This window comes from Pinus tabuliformis, chromosome 3_1 (genome assembly GCF_031772625.1).
Source record: "Pinus tabuliformis cultivar Carrire ecotype Pingquan chromosome 3_1, CPIR1, whole genome shotgun sequence".
NCBI classification, from domain to species: Eukaryota; Viridiplantae; Streptophyta; class Pinopsida; order Pinales; family Pinaceae; genus Pinus; species Pinus tabuliformis.
Window position 1 is genome coordinate 456653940 of NC_142301.1, and position 17181 is coordinate 456671120.

The following is a 17181-nucleotide window of genomic DNA, read 5'->3' on the forward strand; positions in this document are numbered from 1 at the left end:
ACAATATTATTATTTATAAATTATATGAAAAATATTATTTTAAAATTTAAATTTTTTTTTTTTTTTTAAATATGGAAAAATAATATTTCAAAAAAAAATCTAAAAATAAGAGATTTTTTGATTTCTCATCGAAATATTCTTCACTTAATTTTTTTTTTTAACTTTTAAATCTAAACTCTATAACCAGGATCATGGTTTTACTTTATTTATCCATTATACAGGGTCATGATTTTGCTTCATTTATCTTTTTAACTTTTATATTTAAACTCTATAATCAAGATCATGGTTTTACTTCATTTATCCATACAGCAGGATCATGATTTTGCTTCATTTATCCATTTATAAATCATGAGAAAAATTTCACATCAAATCTAAATATTTACCCCCAAGGCTTCTTAATTTTTAACGCTAATCTCAATAATCAAGATCACGGTCTTATTTAATTTATTCATTCTATGACTAACGCTAATATCAATAATAAAGATCACGGTCTTATTTAATTTATTCATTCAGAAGTCATAGAGAAAAATACCATTTCAAATCTAAAGATTTACTCCATTTATAAATTATGGAAAATTACTGTTTCAAAAAACTTTCCAAAACCGATAAAACTTTTGTAATTTCTAAAATTCACAAGTAAAAAAAGGATTTCTTAATTTCCAAAACTAAACTCCGTAATTAAGGTTATGGGAGTATGGGTTAATCCATTTATTTATAAATTATGAGATGGTGTGATATTTTTTGAGAATCTATTTATGTTGATGCTTTCGAACTATCTAGTGCGGGTTTTCGAAACGTTTCGACATAAGTTTTTCTATGTAATTTTCGCAAATTTTTTTTCAAAAAATTAATATAAATCACAGAAATCTCAGTTCAATAATTGAATCCCTGCGGATGTGATATTGTTTCAAGTAAAAAAAGATTTCTTAATTTCCAAAAAAAGTCAAGTTTAAAGGTTTGAATGCGTTCACTCCATTTCTTTATAAATTATAAATTATGGAAAAACTATGGATATAAAATCAAATCTAAAGGTTTGAAGATAAAATTAGTGGAATTGGTAACGTCAGAAGAATATTTTTATAAATAAATAATACAAGAATTTCATTACAACCTGTGTCCAAAAGCTTGGACCACCAAACGTGTACCAGAACCTTCAACAATTCCATTTATTTCATTTTTAAATTACGAAAAAAATACAATTTCAAATCAAATCTTAAACTTTACTCCATTTATAGTGTTCAAATAATATTTCCCACGGCAGAAAGTTTGAGTAAAAACCTCGCAACTTCCTAAGCGTGATAAACGAGGAATATCGAAGATCACAAATACTCGTACTGTGAAAATACCGCAGACTGATTTGGACCTGCTACCCATAATTAAAAAAATGGAATTATCTATTTGGTTTTACTCATTGATGGATTTCTCGGTCAACATCCAGAAAACCTGCCTTTTATAAGAACATCAAATATTAGCAGAACATTAAATCCCCATTTCTATCCCTTAAGCATACAAGGTGAACGCCTTGGATCTCCAAGCCATACGCCAGAGCCAGAATGGTATTCAGAATGGATGGTACAAGAGTGTTGGGTTTGGCCGCTGTTTTCGGCATGTTATTAATAGTATCTGATTGTATTGAGGCTAATTTAGTCACAGACGACCAACCCATTTCAGAGATGCTTGCCAAATTCGGACTGCCGATAGGGCTTATGCCTGACTCAGTCAAGAGCTATTCTCTTGCAGATGATGGGAAATTCAAGGTTGAGCTTGCTAAGCCCTGTTATGTCCAGTTCGATTACCTCGTCTACTATGACAAAACTATCACAGGAAAGGTGAGCTACGGGAAGATCACCGATTTGTCTGGTATTCAGGCCAAACAGTTCTTCATATGGGTTGATGTTACCGGCATGGAAGTGGATCTCCCTGCCTCAGACTACATATACTTCAAGGTGGGCATAATTTCGAAGAAGCTTGAGATTTCCTGGTTTGAAACTGTTCCAACCTGCAAGGATAAACTTGGGAAGGAACCCTGTAACGAGGCCAAGTCTGCAGTCAGTCTGGTACTTCTTTCACCCTCTAAGGTTTCTGTTTGTTTGCATCATCTGGGTCTTTTATAATCCATTAATTATGGACGGAATTTTATAGTTGACCATTAGCTCTTTATAATTATCCCCAATCTATTTGTATTTGGTTATGATCATGGAAAATCCACATGTTTTTCACTTGGATTATGTTTCTTCGGAATTCCAAAAAAAAGATCGATTCATGATTCATGGAAGAACCTCCTGTTGTTATATGGATTATATTTCTAGGGAAATTCTCAAAACTATTTGGGGTTTCTAAGGGCAAGTGGCCCCAGTTGTTTTGGAATTCAATACTGAGACATGTGAGGTTTCCGAGGGTAAGTAACCTCAATTGTTTTGGAATTTAATACTGGAACATTGGGACAAATAACAGGGTCAACTACGTGCGAATTCTCAAGCGGCTGGTGCAGATCTTCTCATGCCATGATGAGAACGTGGGTGCATAAGTTACATTTGAGTCCCGGGCTTCGCCAGCCAAAAAGAAAAACTGCCCTCTTCCTAAAAACTCAAACTAGTGCACTAGATGATGTGAGTTTATTTGATTTCTGTGCACATAGATAAATTAGAGATAGGTTACGCACCGATTAGAAAAACTAAAAAGGAAAGAGTATCTCAAGGGAGCTTGTGGGTCGATCCTATTTGAGAGTGGTCAGATTATGGGTGTCATCATGAGATGGTAGTTAACTTTTAAAGCAAGAGTATTGGATTGATGGCTGGTTAAATTATACTGGCTACCAGTGCAGAAAAGGGGAAGTAAACTGTGAGCCGATCCTATTTGAGATTTGTCAGATTATGGGTGTCATCATGAGATGGGTGTTAACTTTTAAAGCAAGAGTATTGAATTGATGGCTGGTTAAATTATACTGGCTACCAGTGCAGAAAAGGGGAAGTAAACTGTGAGATTGCCACTCCATGTTATGAGTGACTTTGGAGCAACAGGAATTTTAAAACTTTTGAATGGGAATTTCAAGGGATCTGAGCCTTCTGAGTAGACTTTTACAAACGCTTTAAAGCTGCTTCTTGTCAATGTTTTCTATATGATCATTCCTACATATATGTCGTGGACTGAAGCAACACAACATCTACTTAGACAGTTGCGACATATAAGCTTGTCTTTGGGTGCACAGTGTAGTAGCTACATCAGTTGTATTGATTTAGCAATAATAAGCATTTCCAAGTTAGTAACCATTAAGAGAGGAAATAGTTTAGGGATTGTGCTTTTTATCAACTAGGAGCTACGTATGCAACCGGCAGGCAGCCCTAATCAACATTAACAAATCCTGCAATGGTGGAGGTGCCTGTCCTAAGTGAACACTTTATGGATGTTGTCTTTTCTGAAATCAAAGGCAATTGACTCTGCAATCGAAATACATATTCATTGAGTTCCAGGGCTGAAAGGATTTCAGAACATGTCATTGATAGGCTACACAAAAGAAAGTGAATGTTGGTTAAAAAAATGTAAGTCCGTCCTATAGTCTATTACTCGATTAGAGAAAAGCCTGAATTAAAAAAAAAGTTTTGTACAAGTAAGCGATTTTTACTTTTATAGTTTTCTTTTAAGCAGTGCTTTTTGCCCTCTAATGATTATGTTATTACTCAGAATTGTCCTTTGCGGAATTAAAGGGTTCCGAATGGTCAGCTCAGGGAAGGTGAGCCTATTTTTGGCTCAATCCACTTCACTTCTGGATTAGCTCCAAATGGGGTGTCTCGAAGGTAGTCCTGCTGAATGGAGTCTTGGATCTGCAGATCAGGGCTTCAAATCAGAGAGAACAACAAATGGATCTACAATTGAATATTGCAGATTCTTCAAGTCTGTAAACTAATCTTCAAAATCAGTGATTGAAACCTGTGAAAGATTTGATTGTGTAGCATAAGTGATCAGTGCCAGTTATTTGTGTTTTATCTTGGATGGTTGAGAGGATGAATGCTATCCTCTGCACCTGGGTTCAAATCCCACCCGTGATGTGTTTGCTTTTTGTGAGTCGTTTGTTGATTGGGGCTTTGTGAGCTAGTTGTTGGTGGGGCTGGCAAGATAACAACAATTTCATTCTTGGGGTGGGAAGAATTGTTTTGTACGAAAAAAAGGTGATCAGAGCCAAGTCCAAGTGGGTGATGGAAAAGGTGGTATAGAAGAAAACAAGCAAGGTAATTTGAAATTGAATCTCGCTGATTAAAAGATCCTAAAACTGGATTGTTAAAGCTAGGAGAGAATTCAAAGGATGAAGTGAATTATCGACAAAGAATCTTCATAAACCAGACAAATAGACTCTGAATACAAGAGCACATAATTCTCATAAATTTCAGGACCTGATGTCACTACTTCAGATCTTGTTGACCAATAAAGATGCTTAACAACACTCTTTTGACTCAGATGAGTTCAACAGCATGTCTCTCAATATTTATACTTGAAGCTGAGATCCCAATCTCAAATCATGTGCCAAGTTGAGCATGCTTTTTCTTCAAACATAGATCTGCTGAATTTGACCTAAAGAAGGGAGTAAAAGCTTCCAAAATTCACACTGAACTTAGGATAAAATTGATCCCTCTTAAAGGCTGAAAGCTCACTCTAAGAGCAGTGCTATTCTTAGACTGATCTAGAAGTGCTTTTGCTATTTTAGAAACCCTGCTTTTCTCTTGATTATAGTGCCAATTCTGAGAGGGGCATTTGTCCTCTTATTGTTGAAATTTCACATGGATAGCGATCATAAGCATACCACATAATCACTTTGCTGATGAGTCCTTTCAAACCATTCACATATAGATAGAATAATACACAGGAAAGACAAGTGCTATATTTGATAAATGGCCATAGGCTTAGCACTTGTTTTATAGCGATAGCTTGTAAGATAACGATACCAATTATTCTCGAGATGTATATTCATACATCTCAAATGGTAGGGAAAAATCCCTGAGAGAGGTTGTGCCCACATAAGGGTTTATAGGTTGGACTTAGCCATAGTCTAGAATTACAATATAACACCCCAAATAATGTCAATCATGACCAGATGTCATGAAGGAGAATGCTGAATACAAATGTGAGTGAGTTTATAGATACCCAACTCAATGTAGGGTTACTTGTAGCCCTCACGAGAGTGGATTTATAGATACCCAAGTTGAATACAACTAAGAGCTTGAATGTTGAGAGTGGGGTTATAGATACCCAACTTGAATACAACTAAGAGCCCGAATGTTGAGATTGGGTTTATAGATACCTAACTTGAATATAGCAAAGAGTGGGTTTATAGATACCCAACTTGAATATATCTTGTTTAAATACATATACATGGATTTATAAATACCCAACTTGATTATGGGTTGGCCTTGACGAAGATACATAAGTGAGTGGGTTTATGGATACCCAACTTGATTATGGGTTGGCCTTGACCAATATACATAAGTGAGTGGGTTTATGGATACCCAACTCAAAATATCATGTAGCCTTATGGTTAAAAACATATATGTTTCCTCCTTGGTAGGGTAGGTTCTATACACTTGTGTATACTAAGCAGTCAAATTGTTGTGTTGAGGGGGGTCGTTGTCCCACAAACAAGGGGGTCTCATACATCAATTTGTTGTATGGAAAGGCCATGACCTTAAAATTAGATTATTGTTATAAGAATTATTGTAGCCAAAAATGAAGATTACACTTCCGCGTTCAATATTCTCCCTTAATTTGAATAAGATGCTTCCAAGAGAAGGCCTACATCTCAAGGTACATCTCTCCAAAAAGTTGAAAACAAGCCAAATACCACTTTTATGATTAGTCAATCAAGAAGAGTGTTGAGGATTGTATATTGCACACTCAACAAAATATATCGATATGAATTCCTCAAATATATTCTCAAATGTTGCCATGACCAATCATCAATTGGACCATAGGAAATTGTAGTAGTTGGCATTGATCCAAGTTTTTGCCTTTTGTGTCTCTTCTCTATTGATTTGAAAGAAGAGCTTGTTAGAGATGTGTTATATTATTGCATGTGGATTGTGTATTCATCCATGAGGTGTTAGCTATGCTAAGTGTAAATCTAATATTTGCACTAGTGAAGTGGCCATGGGTGTCACTCCCTCGGTTCTCTAATAGAAGAAGAGCTTGTTGGAGATGTGTTATATTATTGCATGTGGATTATGCATTCATCCATGAGGTGTTAACCGTGCTAGGTGCAATTCTAATATCCGCATTTTGTGGGGGGACACAGGGGCCCCTCCCTTGGTTGACAGGGAGGGTTTGGGTATAAAATTTTGTTTTTGGTTTTCTTGGTTCATTTTTGGCTTTTTTTGTGCTTTTTCAACCAATGGATGTCGACCTGTTGTGACCTAACATTGGTTAATGGATAAGCATTGCAATCTAATTCACGGTAATAGATTAGGGTGTGGATGTTGCAGAATACCTAAATATTGTATTATGAATGGTCATGTTTATACAACAAAGAAGATAGAGATGTGACTATGTTTTGTTGGTTAATAGTTTCAAAGGTACATCTCTATGTATTGTGTGTGCACCATTGTTTTACTTTATATTTTCTTAAGAATCAATATGCATTGCTTCACTTGAAAGGGTCTAAAACTTAGAAAGTCATCATCATCCCTAGAGATTTCCTTGCACAAATGAATCCCTTTGATCACGATGGTTAAGGTGTAGATACGATTGAGATGTTGATGGTGAAGAATTCTATTCTTGTTGAACAAAGGTGCAAGATGTGATTCTTGCTCAACAATTGTAGAATCATCAGAGGTGATTGACTCAAGCATTGGCATATAAATGGATGTCTTAGAATCATAGGCCCTTTGCAAGTCAGTGGATGAAAGATCAAGATGGCTGTAATTAGGTGGAGTTTCATTTTGAAGGCCTACTCACTAGTTTCATCATAGCCTCAGTAGGAGTAGCAATATCAAATTCATCACTAGTTTCGTCATAGTCTCAGTAGGAGTAACAATACCAAATTCATCACTAGTATGGTCCATCAGATCAAGTAATTTCGATCTAATGCCTAGAATATGCTACTCAAAATTAGGGGGTGTTGGTTCATGTGTAGCCACTAAAGCACCAAAAGTAGAGGAAGGGCCTAAGATCAAGGTTACGAGGGAGCAGTGAGCACCCTCCTTGTGCTTTGCTCCTGAAGCATGCTATGAGAAGGAGCCTGCTTCTGGAGTGCTACCTCCTAAGAGCGAATTGAGGGAGGGTGCTCTCTCTTGTTTAAGATCTCTCTTTGCCTCTATGGGGATTGTTTAGGAAGCGACATTGGTAAAATTCTCTTGGGGCGCATGCATCTCTGATCTAGCGAAATTATAGGAGAGCCGAAATTTTAGGAGGCCGAAATTTCAGGAGGAGGTCAAAAATCTTAGGAGGGCTGAAATTTTAGAGACTCGGATTTTGACATGGCACTTGAACATGATTTTGGTTATTATTTTTCTATTTGTTATTTATGATGTATTGATGAATCTTGAAACTCTCTCTCTCTCTCATAATGAAAAAAATTTATTGGTTTTTCCCTCGCTGTGTGCCTAATTTTCTATGTCTCGTCCATCAGATCAAGTAATTTCGATCTAATGCCTAGAATATGCTACTCAAAATTAGGGGGTGTTGGTTCATGTGTAGCCACTAAAGCACCAAAAGTAGAGGAAGGGCCTAAGATCAAGGTTACGAGGGAGCAGTGAGCACCCTCCTTGTGCTTTGCTCCTGAAGCATGCTATGAGAAGGAGCCTGCTTCTGGAGTGCTACCTCCTAAGAGCGAATTTAGGGAGGGTGCTCTCTCTTGTTTAAGATCTCTCTTTGCCTCTATGGGGATTGTTTAGGAAGCGACATTGGTAAAATTCTCTTGGGGCGCATGCATCTCTGATCTAGCGAAATTATAGGAGAGCCGAAATTTTAGGAGGCCGAAATTTCAGGAGGAGGTCAAAAATCTTAGGAGGGCTGAAATTTTAGAGACTCGGATTTTGACATGGCACTTGAACATGATTTTGGTTATTATTTTTCTATTTGTTATTTATGATGTATTGATGAATCTTGAAACTCTCTCTCTCTCTCATAATGAAAAAAATTTATTGGTTTTTCCCTCGCTGTGTGCCTAATTTTCTATGTCTCGTCCATCAGATCAAGTAATTTCGACCTAATGCCTAGAATATGCTACTCAAAAGTAGGGGGTGTTGGTTCATGTGTAGCCACTAAAGCACCAAAAGTAGAGGAAGGGCCTAAGATCAAGGTTGCGAGGGAGCAGTGAGCACCCTCCTTGTGCTATGCTCCTGAAGCATGCTATGAGAAGGAGCCTGCTTCTGGAGTGCTCCCTCCTAAGAGCGAATTTAGGGAGGGTGCTCTCTCTTCTTTAAGATCTCTCTTCGCCTCTATGGGGATTGTTTAGGAAGCGACATTGGTAAAATTCTCTTGGGGCGCATGCATCTCTGATCTAGCGAAATTATAGGAGAGCCGAAATTTTAGGAGGCCGAAATTTCAGGAGGTCAAAAATCTCAGGAGCGCTGAAATTTCAGGGACTTGGATTTTGACATGGCACTTGATCATGATTTTGGTTATTATTTTTCTATTTGTTATTTATGATTTATTGATGAATCTGGAAACTCTCTCTCTCTCTCATAATGAAAAAAATTTATGGGTTTTTCCCTGGTTGTGTGCCTAATTTTCTATGTCTCGTCTTTTTGTTTCATGGTTATTTTACTGCTCTTTCATGTTTATCAATTGATGTTTTTCTTCTGTGTAACCGTGTAAATGATATTGAATTCAATGCTATATGAAACTAATGTTTAGATTGATCATTGAAGTAGTTATCAGGTGAAGAAAAACTAAATTCTAGCAGCCGCCCTAGAAAAATCAACATGGTATCAGAGCCACATTCGTTGAGTAGTAAAAGAGAAAAGGGAATCCGAGGCCTCTCTTTAGCAATGTGTGAGCTTCTTTGTGGTTCTATCCCTCTGTAAAATATTGTGAACCCTGTCACCTATACGCTTTGTAAAATCTAAGGCTCTGTGACTATGCAAATTTTTTGAGGCTCATGTGAAGTTCTCTTTGTGATTCAAGTTATGTCTGCTCATGGGAAGTTCTTTGGCCCCTTTTCTATGGTTACTACGAAAGTTTTATGGCTCCATCGCTTAAGTTTATAAAGTATACTACTATTCAAGAAAGGGCCAAGTATCCTTAGCAATAGTCAATGCAAAGGCTTCATCTGTAGTTTGTGATCTGAATCAAATCTCTAGGGCATATCTATTTGGCATCCAAATTTGTGACAAGACTGTGAAATGGTTCCATGTTAGTTTTCGGTGGAATTTCTGAGCCTCTATGGAGCTTCTATGGAAATTTGCATTGTAGAATCACATGAAATATGATGGAATATGAGGCTATATATATATATATATAGATATATGTTTGTGGAACTATGCTAATTACTTCTGTAGATGATCCGAGCTCAAGAGATCAAAGTTCTCTAATCAAAACTTGTTACTATGAAGTGATTTGAAGGTTAGCTACTGGAATCCGAGGGTCAGTTCAGTGATTGGTATGACAAGGTTGATCCAAATAAAAAGTATGTGGATGATGATTCGAATCTCTAACGCAATCCGAGCTTCAAAGAAATCCGAGATTCTAGCTGAACCTTTGTGAAAGAAGAAGATCCAAGTTTAAAGGGTGACCAAGTTGTGTGAAATTGTTAGCCTCATCATTTCCCTAGTAGTTGTGTTATGATCCAGATTCCGAACACTGTAATGTGATTTGAATCTCCCTGGAATCCATGGTCGCTACTCCTGAAGAACAAGTTCGAGCTCCATCTGGAATTTGTTTGTGTTTGATTGATTCAAGTAATTTGAGCTTGTTTGTTAATAATAAGATCAAGGAGGCCAAGAATGGACACCATCCAAAGAAGTTTGTGTCTTTGATTTAACCTTATGCAAGGACCGTCGAATAGTCCGAGATGAAGCCTGAATCCGATGTCTGTGGAAAGGGTTTGGATTACCACGTACCAGTGCAAACTATGAAAGTGATCTGTCTAGTCCAGAAGGCATTATAGTCATCTTTGAGGACGTGTTCCTAGGGCCAATTTTTTCTTGTTTCACTAACAAGAAGAACCGAGCAAGGTTGCGGGGGAGCAGCTCCCCCCCTTCAAATTGCTCCTGGAGCGCGCTCCGAGGAGGAGCAAATTGAGAGTGACCTGTGAGCGCGCTCTCGAAATTCACTCTTGTCGCGCTCTTGCAAAAAAAATTTTGCTCCCTGCTCTTTTTTCCCAATTTTTTTGTCACAAAGATGTTCCAAATGCAAATTTTTTAAAATAAACAAGATTTTTTGAGTAGGGCAACCTAATATTCAAGCTTATGGCGTAAGTATTGATATGCAATTCATGGTAATGTTAAATTCTTGAAGTAAAAGTGCTTTTACTTAAATTTTTAACATTAGCATGAAATGACTTAGGATGTTTGAGAGTAGTGCCAACCTCATTGGATTTGATATGGAGAAAGTAGAATTTTAGATCTCACTTAAAATCCAACAGACTTGTCAGTTTTTCAGGATTGTAGGATTAGGGGGATTGCAATGTTTCCTTTGGATTTTGTCATGTACTAGGGTATGGGACTTGTATTTAATCAAGAGCACCAAGGCCTCTATGTACTTTCATGTTAGTGACATTAGTTGTTGAACTCCTCTATCATGACCCTACTAAAAATGTCCCATCACTCAAACAAAATCTTGACTTGACATGCTACATTTTTTCTATCTTATGTTAATTGTTTAGAGGGTGATATTAAAGACATATCCCAATATAGGCAATGGTTTTGATGATATGTAGCTATTTGTTATATCCTGATTTTTTTGGATGCTAGAGGCCATCAACAGCCTGTTTGTTGATGTATTTTCAGTTCAGAGATGGATTACACTCGATGCTATTTTGGTTATGTGATGCCTTACATGCTATATAATGGAGAACTTGTAACTTGTGGATGTGGTTGATGAAGATTATAACTTCGAGATGATTGATGTTATATGGTGTAATCCATGTTTTTATGCTTTTTATATCTAATTCATCATTCTACATGCTTTTGTTGACATATGCATCAAAATATATAAAAATATATATTATATAAAAATTCGCTCCCAAACCGGGAGCTTTTGAAATTGTAGCTCCCTGCTCCCGCTCCCGCTCCTGCTGTCTGCTCCCGCTCCCCGCTTCCAAGTAACCTTGCCACAAAACAATGCTGTTAACACTAAATACAATGAACAATGAATATAACCTACCATTAAACTAAGCCTGCTTGCAATGGTTTGTGTTCACACCAATCCACAATTTTGGTGTGATCTCCTTCCAGAATCCAAGGCTAAATATGCTTTTGGCAAACTGCGCTCTAGCACTCTACACTTAATGTGCACTTTTTGAAGTTGGGTTACCAGGTGTAGGTGAGTTATGCTATATACAAATTCAAAAATTACAGATGGGAAAGATATAAAGAAAAATAGTCAGGAACTTTATAATCTTGGTCATGGAGGTTTGGTAACATACCAACATGGGTCTAGGCAATTAAAGTTTAAGAATTCCTCACTCTAGGGTGCAATAGCCTAGGAAATGTTGGAAATTTTATTACCAATGCCCAATTTTGGAAATATTTCACAACCATACAAACAGTTGTACCAAAGCACCCGACACTTCTGTAGTTAGTTTTTTATACAAACTGCAAACAATCAATTATGGTTCCTTTTTTGATTGTTACCAGTCCTCTCATCAACTCCGTAAAACAAGCAAGCAATAAGCAACTTACTTCGTCTTTTGTCAATTGTTGCCAGTCCTCTCATCAGTTTTGTAAAACAAGAAAGTTATAATCACCTTACATTTTGCCATTATTATTTGATTTCTTTGGAAAATGCTTCGTATATTACCTCAAAGAACAAATAAGTAGAGTAGAGTTCAAGATAGTTAATCATGCATACAATACGGGAACGAGGACAGTGCTGGAGCACAAAAGATAAAAAGGCCATCGTATGACCATGGGCTCCTATGGGGAAGGACTTAACATCATGACAGAAAGCACATTGATGAACTCGCAGGAGTAGAGCCAGCTCGTGCTTAAAACTCTGGAAAGCCCCAAGAGAAAGGTGATGAGGAATTTCATTGAAAGTGGCTTTACAATGATGTTTTCACAAAAAAACAATTGTAACCAAACACACTGAAAGCCAAAAAACTCTGAAATTCAGCCTGAAATTGAGCTTGAAACCATATCCAAAACACTCCGGGAGAGTGACATTTCCAAAAAACACTCTGCACTGTCTCCTTTTTACCACCATCTATGCAGTGTGAACTAGTAATGCCAACTTCATGCAACTTATGCTGGACAGATAATCCATGATGAAGCAATAATCAACCCTAAAATTTATGTTTAAATGCGGTATGAGTCTTCCAAATGGATTGACATCACTGTAGCCATCTCTCCACTGGATCCCCATCCCTCCACCTTTTATTTAAATGGAGCCATATGTTAGAAGAGTGCTGCACCAACCCATAAATGTCCTTTGTCTCATAGATATAAATAGGCTCTCCACTTCACCATCCCCAATCCCTCTAGAAAGGGCCTACCCTCTGCATCTGCATTTTATTTAAACAACTCTCTTAAATCATACGACAAAAACTCGCTGCCTTGTCTGCATCAAAAGCTTGGGCTCTCTCCAAGGTATGTTGGTAAAAGGTTTGCTCAGAAGGTTAATTGAATATTCACTTTATATAGATGTTGAAAACCTGTGCTTACTTTCTCAAATTGCCTATTCCTCAATATCTGTTGGAACAAACTCAGTATCCGCCTTATTAAGGACTTCTCAATGTACTGAAATATTTATCTATGCTCATCTTTCAACGAGGGTTCAAAATTATTATTTCTAGGGCTTTCATTTGACCAGCTGTTTAATCTACTTAATGGGTATACTTCAATAGGGAAAATGATAGATGAGATGCAGAACTAATAATGAAGAGTCAAGACTATTGGACAGTGATTGATATGTGACGGAGAACTACAAATATCTCTTGGGTATATGCAATCTATATGCTATCAGTGTTAAAATTTGACATTCTACCCTGTACTATGATAAAATTATCATGAGTATTTTATGTTCTACACTCTAAATCGTAGTTGTGTATAATAAATTTCGAATATATGCAAGATTGCTTTATATATACTATTTTACTATATCAAAGATTGTTTTACATATATTTTGTTGTCAAGTGTGTCTGTGCGTATTTATTTATATATATTTGACAGTTTTTTTTGAACTACTAAAAAAAGGCGCTCAAAAATCATTTTTTTTTATAAACGAAAAAACACCAAAACATTCATATTGCTGTCAATTTTCGAGCCAGTGTACAATTAAGTAGAACATTGCATGAGATATTCAAAGTCTTGTCAGCAGGTGGAAAATAAATTTCAGTTAGTTAACTTAATATGAATGAGCAACTTGGCCTGAAACTTAGACTCTTCATGTGATATAGATTAGTTCAGTTGATATTGCAATTAATAATCTCAAGAGTTATGGTGCAGGTTTTTGGCATAAATCATGAGAGAACAATACCATGACATGCTTGAAAATCTATAGACCTATAAGTTTAATGAATTATGGACATTGCGTTTGCCTATGGGATGGAAAGAGTAAGGAAACAAATAAAGAGAAGATTGATAGCAATAAATTATTATGCATTTTGGCGGTAAATGATGAAGAGCTTATTTACTTTTGGCTAATGCTCTGATGGCCTATCAGTATTCTCAGAGCAATTAAAATTCAGTGTTGACAATCTGCAAGCAATGAGATTGGACGAAATAATTGAAAGAAAGTCCAGTTTCATTTGCTGCTAATCTATACTATTTTAAAATATATGTAGGCATGGAGGTTTAAAGAAGGGCAATCACTACAGCCAATTAGAACAGGAACCGACCTAAAAGTTAGAGATTCAAGAGAGAACAACTATGAATAAGAAATCCGAAAATAACGGTGGACTCATAAAGTAGGCTTGAGCTCTAACTCAATCTTTTCCACTAAAGATATAAAAGAGCCATGTTTGTGTGCAAGTTGAAGGCACTGCCATGTTGCTTTCCCCTGTAGAAGCAGAAAATTTTCAACAGGGATAAGATGAAGTGCTGATTGGAAAAACACTTTTGGCATAGCTCTCTTAATCTCAATGAAACTGACTGGTACTGAAGACTTTAACAGGGCAATAACATCGTCATCCATTTCCAGTCTAATCTGAATTTGAGTCATACTCTCATGTAATAAAACCACAGGCATTATTTAAATTAAGTATCCATATTAATCCTACAATTTCTGACCTTACAAGAATAAGTTATTGTTGAGAAATTCAGGAATCCTGACTGCTATAGTGGACATCTTCAGTTGCACATTACTCATCAATCTCATTATAACTATAAATTATTGTTGAGAAATTCAGGATTCCTGATTGCTATAGTAAACATTCTTCAGTTGCACATTCCTCATGAATCTTACTATAACTATAGCACTGGTAACAGCGTTCCTTACTGTGGATTTATGCTAAATTCTAGGAAAGATAGCTGAATTGACCTTTTTCTGTTGAGCTCGCTGTAATCGTTTAGTGCTGATCTGATGCTTGTTTAGATTGTACTTACTATGACATCTATTTGTGGGTAGTTGTCAAAAAGAAATCATGCTGCTTCCATGATTTCCTTAGTGGTTTTCTTTCACATTTGCTATTGGTAATTGCCTTAGAAATACCATATCGAGGGGTGTTTCAAGAAGGATTTTGACGGGTGAGAAACTAGGAGTCTAGAACCATTGACGCTTGGGCTGTTGAGCTGACCGTAATTGTTTAGTGCTAATTTGACACTTGTTGAGATTGGACTCTGTGACATCTAACAGTGCTTCATATTTAAATATAAGATGGACTAATACTTAAATGTTGAAATTTGAATAATGCAACATGTCTCACTATGGATATTTAGAGTGTGCACATGAAGTATAGATTAAGGCAAGGAAAATGAGATATTCATCTTCAGTATTTAAGTCATTTTGTTTGCAAGTTATTTTACTATAAGGAGACCTTCAACTTACCATGGGAATTCTAATAATCCTTTTGTGGTGCATGATTTTTCTGATTGTCAGAGAGATGTTCAGTGATGGGAGTCGTGTTGAAGAAATAAAAAGATGATCGCATCAGTACTACCCTGGCCGCAAACTCCGCTCCTCTATAAATTACTGCAGGTTTCAATAAAATGATATCTTCAGGCATTTAGATCTAAAATGAACAGGGTTGTGAATATCCGGTTGATAAACGATCATGTTGGCATAGGTATTTGGATTATAATCATTCTAGATTAGTTTCGTGTTCATAGTCTTTGCATTACTATAGTTATGAATACATGGGAGTGCACCTCGATGTTATATTCTTATTATAAATCTAAATACTACATTCGAGTACAGTGCAATGTTTTGTTTTGATTTCATGGTTTCTTGTGATGTTTTGTGCACGATTATATACTATATAAGTTGTCTTGAAAATGGGCACGCGATTTGAGAAATAACCTGCTGTAGCATCCATATCTTTCTTTTCATATTTCTAAATTGAAAATTTGTCAGTCATTTCAAGAATATTTCACATGCTATAGGGCTATATCAAATAAAAGAGCGCAACAACATACATGCCACTACTAGTCATTACCAGTCTCGAGTGTTGATCACAATAAAGGAATGCCCTTGCAAGTTGCGAGAACAAAAGACATTTTGACCCCAGTCGTTAGGGTGATTTTTCTGTTTCCTATATACTTATTTGACCTGTCAAAAAAGATCTGCAACATTGCAAAAGAAAAACACACCCATTATTATCTTTCCACTATAGCCCAACCAGATAGTAGCAGTTCTTGATTGTGGTTGTTATGTTCCTATGTATTCTTCATTGGCATCCTGGGACTTGGAGAGAGTCTTAGCCATATACTACCTTTTCATCTGAGTGGGCCACAAATAGAGAAAAGATTGGCCCAAAACCCGCCGAGCTTGTTTAGATTTCCAACCCTTGAAAACATATTTTGAACTTCTATTCTTCTTAAGAGTGCTCCTGGAAAGTTTCAATATTTACTAAGGCGTCTAATTGCCTGGACGGTCAAAAGTGGTCAGAATCTGGAATTTTTTTTTTCAAAAAATCTCACAGTAGCATTGTTTGAATCATGTTTTTGATCGTGAAAATAGATTCAGCACCATCATAAACCCTTGGGGCACCTAACATCTTGAAGTCTTGAAGTTTGATAGCTGTAACCTGGATTGATAAAAATATCTGCCAGATTTTATCAAAATCTGGCGGGAAGCCATGATTTTCAGTGCAATTTTGCACGCTCGTTATAGACTACTGTTTTACGTTACTGAACCGGGGAGGCTGGTTCCATTTCCGTTAAAAATATTCAATTCTTTTATTTAAACAAGGGGTTGAGAGAGTTTTTTCTGAAGAGGGAAGGCGGGTTCCATTTCCGTTGAAAGAATATTCAATTATTTCATTTAAACAGTGGGTTGAGAGAGTTTTTCCTGAACAGGGAGGGCCTAGAGCGGGCTCCCTTTTCCTTGAAAATTTTCAATTTTATGTTTAAAAAATGCGTGGCTTATCCCATTGCCTTGAAAAATTCGCTTCTTCCATTGCCTTGAATGTTCGGAAACGGCTTCTCCCATTGCCTTGAAAATTCCGAAACTTTTTGAAAGATGTCTGGCTTTTCCCATTGACTTGAATGTTCCGAAACTTTTTTAAAGAGTCTGGCTTACCCATTTCAATGAATATTCTGACCGCTACTTGAGGATAAATTTTAGTGATTCCCAGCATTTTGAATGGCGACATTATATATGCGAACAAATGTGATGGCGCTGTATCATTTGTATTATTAATAGCTTTTTGAAATTTAGTATTTTTTTAATAAAATTTGAATATTTTTATATATCATAAATGTAAAATCTGTAGAATTTGTAATAATTGTAAAATAAAAGGTTTCTAATTTTTGATATATATATATATATAATTTAAAAAGTAAATCATTGTAGGAGGCTCTAGCCCAGTATGGTAGCATATAGTAGCGATGTTGTAATGGAATATTTAATATTTTGACTGGGTCAAAATAAAAGATA

At 36.3% G+C, this 17181-nt stretch overlaps 1 protein-coding gene across 1 annotated transcript; it reads left to right on the forward strand.

Annotated features, from left to right (window-relative positions):
* The first annotated feature begins 1264 nt into the window (after positions 1 to 1264).
* LOC149187713 (uncharacterized protein At5g01610-like) lies at positions 1265 to 15500 on the forward strand. The gene is made up of 2 exons (XM_089411452.1): positions 1265 to 2057; positions 15184 to 15500. Exons 1-2 carry the CDS (start codon positions 1554 to 1556, stop codon positions 15196 to 15198), a joined length of 519 nt encoding a protein of 172 aa, XP_089267578.1. The 5' UTR covers positions 1265 to 1553; the 3' UTR covers positions 15199 to 15500.
* The last annotated feature ends 1681 nt before the right edge of the window (positions 15501 to 17181 follow it).